General features: G+C 37.1%; 1 protein-coding gene across 8 annotated transcripts in view; it reads right to left on the minus strand.

The window, feature by feature from the left end:
• The window catches only part of LOC102396581 (interleukin 1 receptor accessory protein), a 150458-nt gene that overhangs the window by 37951 nt on the left and 97253 nt on the right, over nt 1-15254 (minus strand). For 7 of the 8 annotated variants that reach the window (XM_025286529.3, XM_006060983.4, XM_025286509.3 and 4 more), the window contains 2 exons: nt 13283-13568; nt 7359-7545 (listed from right to left, as the gene is read on the minus strand). In XM_025286529.3, the coding sequence (XP_025142314.3) occupies nt 7359-7545; nt 13283-13539 (444 nt within the window). In that variant the 5' untranslated portion in view covers nt 13540-13568. Of the gene's footprint in view, nt 1-7358; nt 7546-13282; nt 13569-13840; nt 14539-15254 lie in introns of those variants that run through there. The other variant, XM_025286525.3, reaches the window with a different exon arrangement.

Below are 15254 nucleotides of genomic sequence, written 5' to 3' on the forward strand. Positions count from 1 at the left end.
TGAATTCTGGGCCTGGATGAAAAAAACTATGCCATGTAGAAGACAAGGAGAGAAGGGAAGGCATGTGGAGGAAGAAAGCAAAATCCTGCCCCATTTCCCTAAGACTCCAAGACAGAGATGTTGGATTTTCTGTTCCCTCCAATCTCAATTTTTCTGAGCTCTTTCTGATTTCCCAGAGTCCTCTTTTAATAGGTTTCCTTATGTCTCACAGTCTAGTCTACAACCCAATCTGTGTTCAAAGATAGTCCTCCCCTTCAAAGTGCCCTTTGTCTCAGAAGTAAAGCCTGGACCAACCTTCTCTGTGGCCTTTCTGGAGAGCACAGGGTTTGGAACCATACAGATCAGGCCTGCAATTCCAGATTCTCATCCTATCAGCTGGATTGCTTTGAGTAGATTCTATAAGAGAATGTGAAAAGTCTGGGCTCTTGATACAGATAGCATAGTGTTGAATCTTGGACAAATCACTCAACCACTCCACACTTCAGTTTCCTTGACTATCAAATGGAAAAAATAGAGTCTACTTCAAGTTGAAATAACTGAGTGAAATTATTAAAGCATTTAGAATTCCTGTGCTCAGTAAATGTTAGTGATTATTGTTTGTATCTCCAAACATCCATTTCCTAATCTACATAAGGATAATATCTACCTTGATGGATTGTGATGAGTATTATGTATGATGATATTTAAAGTACATAGCACAATGTATTGCCCTAGTGGAATGAAAGAAATATTCAGTTCAGTTCAGCTCAGTTCAGTCTCTCAGTTGTGTCTGACTCTTTGCGACCCCATGTACTACAGCATGCCAGGCTTCCCTGTCCAATACCAACTCCCAAAGCATGCTCAAACTCATGTCCATTGAGTCAGTGATGACATCCAACCACCTCATTCTCTGTCGTCCCCTTCTTCTCCTGCCTTCAATCTTTCCCAGCATTAAAGTGTGCTATAATGAGTCAATTCTTCACATCAGGTGGCCAAAGTATTGGAGTTTCAACTTCAGCATTAGTCCTTCCAATGAATATTCAGGACTGATTTCCTTTAGGATTGACTGGCTTGATCTCCTTGCAGTCCAAGGGACTCTCAAGAGTCTTCTCCAACACCACAGTTCAAAAGCATCAATTCTTGGGTGCTCAGCTTTCTTTATGGTCCAACTGTCACATTCATACATGACTACTGGAAAAAACATAGCTTTGACTAGATGGACCTTTGTTGGCAAAGTAATGTCTCTGCTTTTTAATATGCTGTGTAGATTTGTCATAGCTTTTCTTCCAAGGAGCAAGCATCTTTTAATTTAATGGCTGCAGTTACAATCTGCAGTGATTTTGAAACCTAAAAATATAAAGTCTCTCACTGTTTCCATTGTTTCCCATCCATTTGCCATGAAATGATGGGACCAGACGCCATGATCTTAGTTTTCTGAATGTTGAGTAAAATGAAAGAAACATTAGTTTCCTTTTTTCTTTCATTAGCTTTCATCCTTCTGCTAACAGGGAAGCAAATTTGCTGGAATTGATTAATGTGTCTTTTAACTACTACAGAGTTATTTGTATTACTAAAAGAGACAATTTCTACAATGTCAAGGTAAGGAATTCAGTTGGCAACAACAAAGAGGACTATTGTAGGAGGGCCAAGAAACCTTGGTGGATTCAGGGAGTGATTATTGAAAGTAGAAAGCAAAATAAACAAAAAAAAGTAGCAGCATTGCTACACAGAGATTGGAGAATGCAGTTACCAAGAGATTTGATTTTATTCCCAGAATGGAAGCACTCTTAGGAGTAAAGCTGTCAATCAATTACCAAAATGTAAAGAAATAAAAGGCAGTGTAACACACATCAATAGCAGCTTTTTTTTTCATAATCAGAGAATAGAAAAGATGGCTGGTTACTGGTTGTCTTCTTTAGTCACCTGCACATTGTTGGGTATCTGCCATGGTCATGATTTTATAACCATGATTTTATTTCCTGGTCTCCTTTCCAGGCTTTCAGGTTTTATTCACCCCATGAACATTCCTTCCAGATTTGTATCTTAGCCCTTTTATCACTTTATTTTGTCTACTTAAGGACTTCAACTATCACATAAATGCATCCAGTTGGTTCTCTACCTTCAGCTTTCTTTTTTAATAAGCTTCAGACCCATACACATGTAGCCACTATTAGCCACTGCCATCTAGATGTCACACAGATAAGTCCAACTCATATGACAGGATCTAAATTCATTACTTGTCCCCCAAATCTGTTCCTCCTCTACTATTTCATATCTTGATTAATAGCACTGACATTCGTCTAATCAGGAAAGCCAGAGATCTGGGAATTATCGGAGATACAGAGATGGATATGGCACAATTTTGCCCTCAAGAAACAGTCAAACTCATAGAATGCCTATATGTAAACCTCTCTTTTTAAAACCAATAATAAATTCTCTTATAGAACTCATAATTCTACTTTTTGATAAGAACAGGAATTCTTATTTATAAACTTTGTTGAATTAAACTGAAGTCCTTTGAAACTATGCTGAGGAGGGCATATATCACATTCTTTACCATGTCCTCCCCAGACTGCCGACATATTGCATTGAATACAGCTGATGGTCAACAAGTAGCTGCTGAATATATGCATGAATAAGTGACTATAAAACAATAAAGGAAGCTAAAAGTAACACTGAAGTAGTCACAAATAAATAGCTATATAAGGGTATGTGAGGGAAAATCATTTCAACTGGAAAGAATAGGGGACATTTTGTGAAGGTGTAGAATTTCATCTGTTCTAAAGGAGAAAAAGATGCTGTTCCAGGCAGAGGGATGTTCCAGATGAGGAAAAAGTGGAGGAAATAATAGAATATGTATAAAAGTAAAACTTTTATTCAGACAATAAAGTATTCAAAAAATACAAAGAGTGAATAGGGTCTCATTAGAAATGAGAGACCTTTCTACAGATAAATAGATGAATATATTATTTTAAACTGGAAGATATACTTAATAGTGTAAAATTGTTAATGTAATCCTTTTAATCCTTTTTACCATGGAAAAGTACAAACATAGAGACAATATATAATGATCCCTTTACCTGTATCTAGTGTCAAAAGTACCAGTTCAAGCTATGCCTTGTTTCATCTATATTTACTCACTGCATCCCAATATTATTTCAAAACAGATCACAGACATCATACAATTTAATTCATAAATATTTCTGTGTGTACCTCTAAATGACAAGATCCCTTCTGCAAACATAACTTCATTACCATTATCATAATTTAAAAAGTAATAGTAATTCATCGATGTCATCAACATACTGTCTGGGCTTATATTTCCCTGACTTTCTCCTAACTTATTTTACAACTTTTTTTGAATAAATCATGATCCACTTAAGGACCATACATTGCAATTGGTTGTTATGTATCTTAAATCAGTCTTCTCCACCTCCCCTTCCTTTCCTGTCTCCTTTTCTTGTATTGATTACAGAATGAAGCATATATGAAAAACACTCAAAACATATGTATGAGTTAATGAATTAGTATAAAGCAAATACTTTTATAATCACCACTCAAGTCCAGGAATAGAACATTGACAGTCAGTTTTGAAAGGGCTCACATACTCCATGTCAACTGGACCTTCTTTACTACCTCCCAAAGCAGCAACTATCTGTTTTTGCATAGGGAAATCACTCCTTGTTTTCATTTACAATTTTATTATTCATGTGTGTATCCTTAGATACTATAGTCTCAATCACTAAAGCATTTTAAATGTATTTTGTTTCTTTTAATCTATTCATTCTCACTCTATGTTTCTTTTTTATGGCAATTTATCTGTTGATGAACATAAAACATTTGGCCTATAGAGCTCCTCACTATTTAGATTTTGTTGACTGCAAACTCATGGTGCAAATCAATACATTCCTCTGTTCTCTATATTTCCTGAAAAATGGCAGCAGGAGCCAAAGGTTTTATCAGACTCAAATTTAACCCATTTGGCACATATACAGGTAATACTATATTCTTTCATTAAAAGGAATATGGCTGTTTCCCTTCTTATGATAGTAGCACTCATTGATGTATAATGCTTAGATTTAGTAATTCATTGGGGTTTGCAAAGTGATTATATACTTTTATAAAAATATACTTCCCTGCATTATTTCATTACTCAGTGTACATTTCTTATAGAAAAAGCAGAATAAAATCTTGATTGTTTTTCCTGTTTATTTACCAGTTTTCAAGATAATGCTGTTATTTCCTATTAACATCCAAATGCAGCCACATTTTGAAATATCACTATAAATTTATGGATTTTAAACTTAATTCATAAGATGTAACCTGTTAATAGCCTTACTAAAGTTCAAATTATTCCACCCTTGGCCAATGAAAAACTCTTAAATTTGGCTCCCTAAGTCATTTCATTAATGACTTAAACAGAAACAGATACTAAGTTTTCAACTAAGATTATAGAATTGCCTGTTTCTTCTTTTATTTTTTTTCACCTTTTCCTCATGTATATTTTTAAATTATTTTTATGCCTTCTTGATGAGTTCACCCTTTTATTATTCTAAAAAGTCTTCTTTATATCTCATAATATCAATCATCTTACAGTTTACATGATAGTGGTATATCCATTCTAACCTTTCTATATTTATTAATCATTTTTTGATCATTTTCTATCTTCCACTTTTTTTAATCTTCAGGTATTATTTATTGTGTTCATTTTCTGTTATGTTCCTTTTAGTTTAGCATTATTTTTGAAATTATCTTTTTCTAGGATTTTATTGAGTTATATAATTTCTAGAATTTTTTATTCTTATTTGCTATTCTTTCTCATCTTTCATTACTTCTTAATGTCTTTTTGCCAATTTTTAAAACAAGTTACAAATATGTCCTTCTTGCATGCATTCATTTTCTATAGAAATGTTATTCTGCTTCTTATTTTTCTTTTTTCTTATAGCTTTGAAGGGGATTTTACCTTGATTCTTCTTTTTGTAAAGACTTTTTTTACGTGGACAATGTTTAAAGTCTTTATTGAATTTGTTACAATATTGTTTCTGTTTTATGTTTTGATTTTTTGGACATGAGCCATGTGGGATCTTAGCTCTCCAACCAGGGATGGAACCTTTGCCTCTTGCTCTGGAAGGCAAAGTCTTTTTTTTTTTTTTTTTAATTTAATTTTATTTTTTAAACTTTACATAATTGTATTAGTTTTGCCAAATATCAAAATGAATCCGCCACAGGTATACATGTGTTCCCCATCCTGAACCCTCCTCCCTCCTCCCTCCTGCCTCCCCATTCCATCCCTCTGGGTCGTCCCAGTGCACCAGCCCCAAGCATCCAGTATCGTGCATCAAACCTGGACTGGCAACTCGTTTCATACATGGTATTTTACATGTTTCAATGCCATTCTCCTAAATCTTCCCACCCTCTCCCTCTCTCTCAGAGTCCATAAGACTGTTCTATACATCAGTGTCTCTTTTGCTGTCTCATACACAGGGTTATTGTTAACATCTTTCTAAATTCCATATATATGCATTAGTATACTGTATTGGTGTTTTTCTTTCTGGCTTACTTCACTCTGTATAATGGGCTCCAGTTTCATCCACCTCATTAGAACTGATTCAAATGTATTCTTTTTAATGGCTGAGTAATACTCCATTGTGTATATGTACTACAGCTTTCTTATCCATTCATCTGCTGATGGACATCTAGGTTGCTTCCATGTCCTGGCTATTATAAACAGTGCTGCGATGAACACTGGGGTACACGTGTCTCTTTCCCTTCTGGTTTCCTCAGTGTGTATGCCCAGCAGTGGGATTGCTGGATCATAAGGCAGTTCTATTTCCAGTTTTTGAAGGAATCTCCACACTGTTCTCCATAGTGGCTGTACTAGTTTGCATTCCCACCAACAGTGTAAGAGGGTTCCCTTTTCTCCACACCCTCTCCAGCATTTATTACTTGTAGACTTTTGGATCGCAGCCATTCTGACTGGTGTGCAATGGTACCTCATAGTGGTTTTGATTTGCATTTCTCTGATAATGAGTGATGTTGAGCATCTTTTCATGTGTTTGTTAGCCATCTGTATGTCTTCTTCAGAATGGGAGAAGATAATAGCAAATGAAGCAACTGACAAACAACTAATCTCGAGAATATACAAGCAACTCCTACAGCTCAACTCCAGAAAAATAAATGACCCAATCAAAAAATGGGCCAAAGAACTAAATAGACATTTCTCCAAAGAAGACATACAGATGGAAGGCAAAGTCTTAACCACTGAACTGCCAGAGCAGTTTCTTGATTATTTTTTTTGCTCATTATTATGTAAAACTAGTTTTTCCTGAGCTTTAGGATTTAGTTGAACTTTTCAACTTCACAGAAAACTAAACCTTCTTCAAAACTATGCTCTTGAGATTCCCTGATTCTGTTCTGCTCTTCCATTCTCAGCCAGTTCTCTTTCCATGCTCTACATTGCCCTGACCCTGTTTATGTTTATCTTTATTTTGATCAGTAGTTTTTCCTCAGTGTGAGTGGTTGTTTTACAGAGTTCTGAAGCACAAAAACTATTTCAATTCCTTCAGAATGTCTAGCTATAGGCTTTTCAGACCTACCCTCTATAGAGGGCAAAACCCCTCCCAATGTCAACTGCTATTCTCAAATTCATCCACTGGCTTTTTTGGGATTCTCATGTTCTAGAGCCTACCAGATACCATATTATTTCCATTTCCATCTACTTCCTTCTCTACAGACACTGAATCTATATGGGTCATATTAGTGATTATATCACTTGCTTTACTGAAAGTGATTCTTATGGATAACTTGTCATTGAGTTTTGCTTTAAAAGTTGTTCAGGAGTTTGGGGATTTGGCTCAGGCAGACATTTGAAGAGATAAGAAAACTATGCTGCTGCCACAAATCTATCACCCAATACTTTCATTTTTGATTAAATAATTTCCTAAGGTTTCAGATGTCAAATAGATCACAGATCAAATGTGCCCACAAAGGAGGGCAATCATGAAAACACATACAAGTATTAAATACAGTACTGATTAACTAAAGAGTAGAAATTCACCAGAGGAATTTCTGGTGAAGCGTCTGACTTCACTCAGCAGTGAGTAGAAGTTGGCAATATTTCTCAAATTGTATTTCATAATAAGTTAATAGAAATAAGATAGTTCTGGTAGCCCAGAGATTATAATTTAAGACATGATGAGTTGAGGTAAAGTCTCCACCACTTCCTTTAAAATGGTACAAAGTGAGGAAGCAGTAAAAGATTTGTGTAAAGTTATTAAAGAACAAATTATGATGAGAAAAATCTCAGTTTCTATATTAATTCAACTTAACAAATAGTCATTATTGTTTTAGAGAGGGTAAATGACCTCTAGTTTGCTTACCATATACCAAGTGATGTTTGGTTTGATATTAGAAGGAAAAAATCCATCTATGTTTGGACAAGAGATCTTCTGAACACCATATTCTAAATACAGTTTATGCACTGGAAATTTCATGGGAGAATTGAAGCAGTTATCTTTTTGAACCACTTCCAGAGGAAATGCAACTTTGCTGCAATAGGTGGTATTCCTGAAAAGAAAAATGTTCAGTGAATGGGCAGTTTCATTTGTTTTCATGCTGCAAACATACTGAAATGAGCGAAGGGTATGTACTGAGACTTTATATATTAAGTTCATGTAACAATTAGATGTGTTATGGAAGTATTTCCTAAAACAATAGACATAACAAAATAAAGACAGACACAATGAACTACTATTGATAAACTACTTACATTTTTAGATATACTCCTAAATACACATATGTGTGTGTGTATATGTATTTATGGGCTTCCCTTTGTGGCTCAGCTGGGAAGGAATCCACCTGTAACACTGGAGACCTGGGTTCCATCCCTGGATTGGGAAGACCCCTGGAGAAGGGAAAGGCTACCCACTCCAGTATTCTAGGCTAGAGAATTCCATGAACTGTGTAGTCCAAGGGGTCACAAAGAGTCGGACACGACTGAGCGCCTTTCACTTTCATATGTATTTATATATACACACATATATATACACATATATATCTGTTGTTCAGTCACTCAGTCGTGTCTGACTCTTTGTGACCCCCATGGGCTGCAGTACTCCAGGCTTGCTTGTCTTTCATCATCTCCCAGAGCTTGTTCAAACTCATATCCATTGTCCTCTGTCGTCCCCTTCTTCTCCTGCCTCCTGCCTTCAGTCTTTCATGCTCACTTGTGTCCAACTCTTTGTGACCCCATGGATCACAGCTCACCAGGCTTCTTGGTCCACAGGATTTTTCTGGGCAAGAATACAGGAGTGGGTTGCTCCCCCTCCTCCAGGGGATTTTTCCTGACCCAAGGATCAAACCTGCATCTCCTGTGTTTCCTGCATTAGCAGGTGGATTCTTTACCACTGAGTCACCTGGGATATAAAATGTTTAATTTTACCCTTAAAACACTCTTAATAACACTAGTACTGGAAAGACAAAGGTAAGAACAGCATATTAACTCATGGTTGATAATGGTATAAACAAGTTCTGGAAAAGAAATGTTTCCAAAAGTATTTTTAAAAGCTTTAACCTTTGCCCTAGTCACCCTATTTCTGAAGATGTTTTCACATGACAGAAGTAGGAAAAGTGAGAATAGAGAGAGCACATGATCAAAAATGTCCATCCTTTGCTGTATCAGCAAGGAAGATATTGGAATCATTAGAAACACATATGAAAAGGAAGCCTGTAAAAAAACCATGGTACAACCATCCAAAGTTGTTGAACACACACACACACACACATAAATCAAGCACGAAGGGAAAAACTAACAAATGCATAAAATGTGTTAAGATGGCTGGGGAACTGTATTTATGTCTTTAATGTTTATATAAGCACAATACCTAATTTTTTAGTTGGCACTAAATAAATATTTGTTAGCTACATTGGATAGATGTAAAATTGTGTTACATATAGGAAAACAATGAAAAGAACATAGATAATAACAATAAGTGATTTTTTAAGGGTGATATGTAAATAGGTCATTAATTGTTCACCCTCTTTTGTGATTTCTCTCAATATTTAAAACATCTTTTATACTCAGTAACTCATGAACTAAGACTAAATCCAAAGAAGGTGTGGGAGAATTTATTACCCTTCCCAAGATGGGAGGAAAGAGCATTTAAAGATGACTTAAGAAGAGATGGCAAGAATACACAGAAGAACTGTACAAAAAAGATCTTCACGACCCAGATAATCATGATGATGTGATCACTGACCTAGAGCCAGACATCCTGGAATGTGAAGTCAAGTGGGCCATAGAAAGTATCACTACGAACAAAGCTAGTGGAGGTGCTGGAATTCCAGTTGAGCTGTTCCAAATCCTGAAAGATGATGCTGTGAAAGTGCTTCATGCTATATGTCAGCAAATTTGGAAAACTCAGCAGTGGCCACAGGACTGGAAAAGGTCAGTTTTCCTTCCAATCCCAAAGAAAGGCAATGCCAAAGAATGCTCAAACTACCGCACAATTGCACTCATCTCACACGCTAGTAAAGTAATGCTCAAAATTCTCCAAGCCAGGCTTCAGCAGTATGTGAACCGTGAACTTCCTGATGTTCAAGCTGATTTTAGAAAAGGCAGAGGAACCAGAGATCAAATTGCCAACATCCACTGGATCATCGAAAAAGCAAGAGAGTTCCAGAAAAACATCTATTTCTGCTTTATTGACTATGCCAAAGCCTTTGACTGTGTGGATCACAATAAACTGTGGAAAATTCTGAAAGAGATGGGAATACCAGACCACCTGATCTGCCTCTTGAGAAATTTGTATGCAGGTCAGGAAGCATCAGTTAGAACTGGACATGGAACAACAGACTGGTTCCAAATAGGAAAAGGAGATCATCAAGGCTGTATATTGTCACCCTGCTTATTTAACTTACATGCAGAGTACATCATGACTGGACTGGAAGTAACACAAGCTGGACTGGAAGAAGCACAAGCTGGAATAAAGATTGCTGGGAGAAATGTCAATAACCTCAGATATGCAGATGACACCACCCTTATGGCAGAAAGTGAAGAGGAACTAAAAACCCTCTTGATGAAAGTGAAAGTGGAGAGTGAGAAAGTTGGCTTAAAGCTCAACATTCAGAAAACGAAGATCATGGCATCCGGTCCCACCACTTCATGGGAAATAGATGGGGAAACAGTGGAAATGGTGTCAGACTTTATTTTTCTGGGCTCCAAAATCACTACAGATGGTGACTGCAGCCATGAAATTAAAAGACGCTTACTCCTTGGAAGGAAAGTTATGACCAGCCTAGATAGCATATTCAGAAGCAGAGACATTACTTTGCCAACAAAGGTCCGGCTAGTCAAGGCTATGGTTTTTCCTGTGGTCATGTATGGATGTGAGAGTTGGACAGTGAAGAAGGCTGAGCACCGAAGAATTGATGCTTTTGAACTGTGGTGTTGGAGAAGACTCTTGAGAGTCCCTTGGACTGCAAGGAGATCCAACCAGTCCATTCTGAAGGAGATCAGCCCTGGGATTTCTTTGGAAGGAATGATGCTAAAGCTGAAACTCCCGTACTTTGGCCACCTCAGGCGAAGAGTTGACTCATTGGAAAAGACTCTGATGCTGGGAGGGATTGAGGGCAGGAGGAGAAGGGGACGACAGAAGATGAGATGGCTGGATGGCATCACTGACTCGATGGACATGAGTCTGAGTGAACTCCGGGAGTTGGTGATGGACAGGGAGGCCTGGCGTGCTGCGATTCATGGGGTTGCAAAGAGTCGGACATGACTGAGTGACTGATCTGATCTGATCTGATCTATGACAATGGTAATAAGGTGGAAAGTGTGAGTGGCAAGCATGATCTTTGCCTATAAATAACAAAAGGTCTTCCAAGAAGAAAAAGTGTTCCATAGGTGGACATTACAGAAGGTAAACTTCAGCTTAATAAGATACATTTTCTGACTATAAAAATAAAGAGATGAACAATGGTTAGACTAACTTTTCCAGCTTCATAAGTCAAATATGAATGTTATCTTAATAGAGGTATTGAAGCAAGAATACAAACAGTAAAATCCTAGAGGATGAACCTGAGCTTTATGGTGTTAATGACATCAAGCCTATGATTTCACATGGTTCAGCTTAAGGTCATTCTCAGTTTAAGAATTGCCACAGGATTATAGGAGGCTTCTGATGCCTCCACCAGAGAAGTTCAATTCAAATTTTCTCTAAAGATGTAGAAGACAGGCAGAAGGTGAACTAAAGAGATGGCAGTCTGGAAACTGATAACAGTAAAGATATACTCAGACCTTGAGGATCATGAGCCCTGCTCCTATAATGAAAAGAAGGCTGATAATGTTTGAGAGAGAGCTCTAGAGAAGTAGTAGGTTGGTAAGGAAAAAGAAATAGAGGTACTGAAACACTAGAATGCATAGCATAGACAAAGGTCAACCAGAAAGCTACTGACAACCTGTTCCCAGGTATTTGCTGAGGTCCATGTATGGAATGTTACTAGATTATTAATTGTTAAAGATAATAAGGGGCTCAAAGAACATTTAGGCCAACTTTCTCATTTTGTGGGTATAGATACCAAAGCTGTGTTAGAACATAAACAATGGACACATGAGCTCCTTGGAAGTCTAAACCCAGTCTAGAGTTCAATCTAATAAAATGAAATAGAAGGGGTGAAAGCCTCAATGGACTTAAGAGATAACAAGAGACTTTCAAGGTCACATTGATTAATATGTGGGCTTTTTTTGTGATAAAGAAGTGTTTTTTCACTAATTCACAGCATTGGCTAAATTTATCAAAATATAATTATAGTTCTCCATCAGAGAACAGTTAATGTCCATGAGAGACAACATTCAAAAGATGTGGGACTACCTATTCTTCTCTTATTGTTATGTCATCCAGCTCTACTATTATCGGCTAGGTTGTGTCCTCCACTCCAAATTCATATGTTGAAGTTGAGTACTTGAGAATGAGACTGTATTTGGAGATAGGTCTTGAAATTAAGTCAAAGCAAGATGATATGGGTGGACCCTAATCCAATAAAACTGATGCTCTTACAAGAAGAGAGGACTGGGACACAGAAGACATGGGGGGAAAAGATGCTAAGACCTGAGGATAATATGTTCCTGTACAAGCCAAACAGCAATGAATGAAACAACCATGCTGGCACGTTGATCTGGGAATTCTAGCTTCTAGAACAATAAGAAATCATATTTCCATTGTTTAAGCCACCAATCTGCAGTATTTTGTAATGGAAGCCTAGAAAAACAAATGTATTTATTAAATGGTAGGAAACAATGTTTTAAAATACTCCCATAACCTAGATGGGAGTTTAAAAAACAAAGTAAAGCCTGAAAGCTAAAAGGGGACCTCAGGGAGTCAAAGAACTAAGCCTTAAAGTGGTAAGTTTTCAGAGGAACCTCAGTTTTTTCAAGATTTTTTTTCAGAGCAAAAACAATATTAATCTGTTGTAAAAGAAAAATTGGTATACTATGAAGTAAAATGCAGAATCTACATGAAACTTCAGAAGAAAAAAATGTGGGTTTGTAATAAAATTTGCAGTAATGGTAGAATGTTTTGGATTATATTCTTAGATTCCCAGAGATCTGGTGTTCATTTGCTTTATATGGAAACTTTGGTGAAAAGTTTGAAAAGCATTGTTTTAAGTGCATTTGATGCTTCTCAAGTATTCTTTCATCTATATGGCATGCTGAGGCTTTTGCTCAGTTGTGTCTGATTCTTTGTGACCCCATGGACTATATAGTCCATGGAATTCGTCAGGCCAGAATACTGAAGTGGGTAGCTGTTCCCTTCTCTAGGGGATCTTCCCAACCCAGGGATCGAACCCAGGTCTCCCTCATTGCAGGCGGATTCTTTACCAGCTGAGCCACCAAAGAAGCCCTTATTCTGTTCTAGGCACTTAAAAAACTGCCAAGAATAACAGACATGAACAGGTTCTACTGCCAGCCCTGTTCACTGTATAAGGAAACAGATACATCTCCAAGTGACTCAAAAGTGGAGGTAGATTCCAGTGTCAAGGAAAAGGAACATATGAATAAACTTCCATCTCTAGACAACTCTGATGTATGTCTGGTTTGAAAAGGAACCACCAATGGAGAATGTTCTCAGAAGCTCAACCTTTCTCTCTGCACATCTCTTTCAGCTAATCTCAGCTAAGCCAATGAGGTGAAGAGTAACTCTTTCTGGATAAATGCTTCCTTCTTCTCCTCCCCAGCTTTACATCATTTGGATAAGGGTTCAGGAACAGAAGCAAAACGGGAAAGACACCACAAGGGTCAGCCTACCTTAACATGCAGGTATAGTTTCCCGTGTCATTGAGAAGCGTGGGCCGGAACCAGAGCACGTCTTTTTCCTTACTAATGCGGTTCTCAGGGAGGCGGAAGTTAATTGGCTCCTCCAGGTCCCGGTCCTGCCTTGTCCAATACCAGATGAGAGTAAGGCCTGCTGAATGGGCTGTGCTGTAGTTATATTTCAAGAAGTGTTCAAAGAGTGGGCACTTAATACGAGCTGGTTCATCTTCATACACTTGGATCTGCCTCATGGTATCTAGTCCCCAGTCATCGCAGCGTTCTGGAATAATCAAAAAGAAAGAAAAGGCAGCTGAATCATCTCACCTCCAAAGAACATACCTTCTCCTTAGGATACCCTCAGCCTTTTTCAGGACCCTCTTCTCTGGTCATATTAATTGGCCTCTTTCTAATAAATGCTTATAATAGACAGCTGTGCTGTGAAGAGATGACTTCCCCTCATTCCTTCATCATCTTTTGACTGTCTCTTGGATAACAGTGTGATCTGATAGTTTGATCCTGTTGAACCGAACAAGGCATGAGGGAGAATCTCACCTGGACAAGAATTCATGTGCTCTTTCACTCCTCTGCGGACAAAGGCAATTCTAAGGATAAGATCTTAACTGAAAAGAGAAGCCCCCTAGTTCTCCCCTGGTCTCCGAATTTGGGGGCTAGATCGTCACTGTTCAATAGCAGTAAAATGCCTGCCACATGTTTAAGTAAAACGCCTGCCACATCATTTTAGATGTCTTGACTGCCACAGTAAGGAAATAAAAAGAAGCAGGTAAAATTAATTTTTACATTTTATTAAACTTGATACATCTAAAACATCACAAATATTAATATTTTATACTTACATTCTTTTTTATACTAAATCTTCAAAATTCAATATACTTTACCCTTGTTGCACATATCAGACCGACTACAATACACAGGAAAGCTTTCTAGTAAAAAGGAGATACATAGGGTAGAGCTTAGGCACCCTGCTGGTAGCTACACCCTACAGAAGCAGAACTGTCAGACCTTTTCACAGCTGATCAAAGATGTAAGAGCAGGGCCAGCTTGCATCAACTGAGTTGAACTTATCTTACTAGAACTGCCCAGACAACTTACAGACTCATGAGCAATAATACATGAGTAATAAATTAAAAAAGGTTTGTGATCATTTGTTAGGCAACATCTTGGGGGTAACAGATAGCTAATAAAACAACTAACAGTGACTAATGTTGATAAAAGCAAAGAATTCGAAGATTTATGACTTGCAAAATGTTTTGTAAGTAAGTAATAAATCTCTAAATAAATAATAGATCTCCGGGAAATTTAACAAACTGACTTTTCTAAGACTCAACAAATTAGTACTGTTTACAACTGTAATGCTTCATTTAGAAACACCTTTTAAAATCCAATATACAAAAAAAGAACTGGGAAGACCAACATTTTGTTCACATTAAGACAAATTGATATATTTTTTTAATTGATATTAAAATATTTTAATTAAACATATATCATAACGTTCTTTAAATATATTTTCACCCACACTGCAAAGTTGTAGAATTAGGTCATTTAGTTTACAGGACATTTTAACCACTGTTTTTTTTTTTTTTTTTTTTTCCAGATAAGTAAGTCAGGTTGAATACATGCATCTAATTTCATCCCTTAATGAAACTTCACTAAAACTAATTTTTTGAGACATTATCCCAAGTAACAGCAATAATAAGAGAAAAGACAATAGCAATACCATAACAAAACGGTGACCAGTTTGGCCCATTTAAATGAAAAGTCCTAAATGAGGAGAGGAAAGCTAGAGAACAAACCAATCTGCAAAGTAGAATGCAAAAAACATCAGGAGAAAGTGTCACTATCAAGATAAGTAATCACTACTACCTTAACACCCAAAATTTCTGGGCTCTCTTCCTAGGCATATTGTAAGATTGTACTTTTATGTCCTTCTGAAATAATAGGATGCCAT

Source organism: Bubalus bubalis, chromosome 1 (assembly GCF_019923935.1).
Source record: "Bubalus bubalis isolate 160015118507 breed Murrah chromosome 1, NDDB_SH_1, whole genome shotgun sequence".
Taxonomy (NCBI): Eukaryota; Metazoa; Chordata; class Mammalia; order Artiodactyla; family Bovidae; genus Bubalus; species Bubalus bubalis.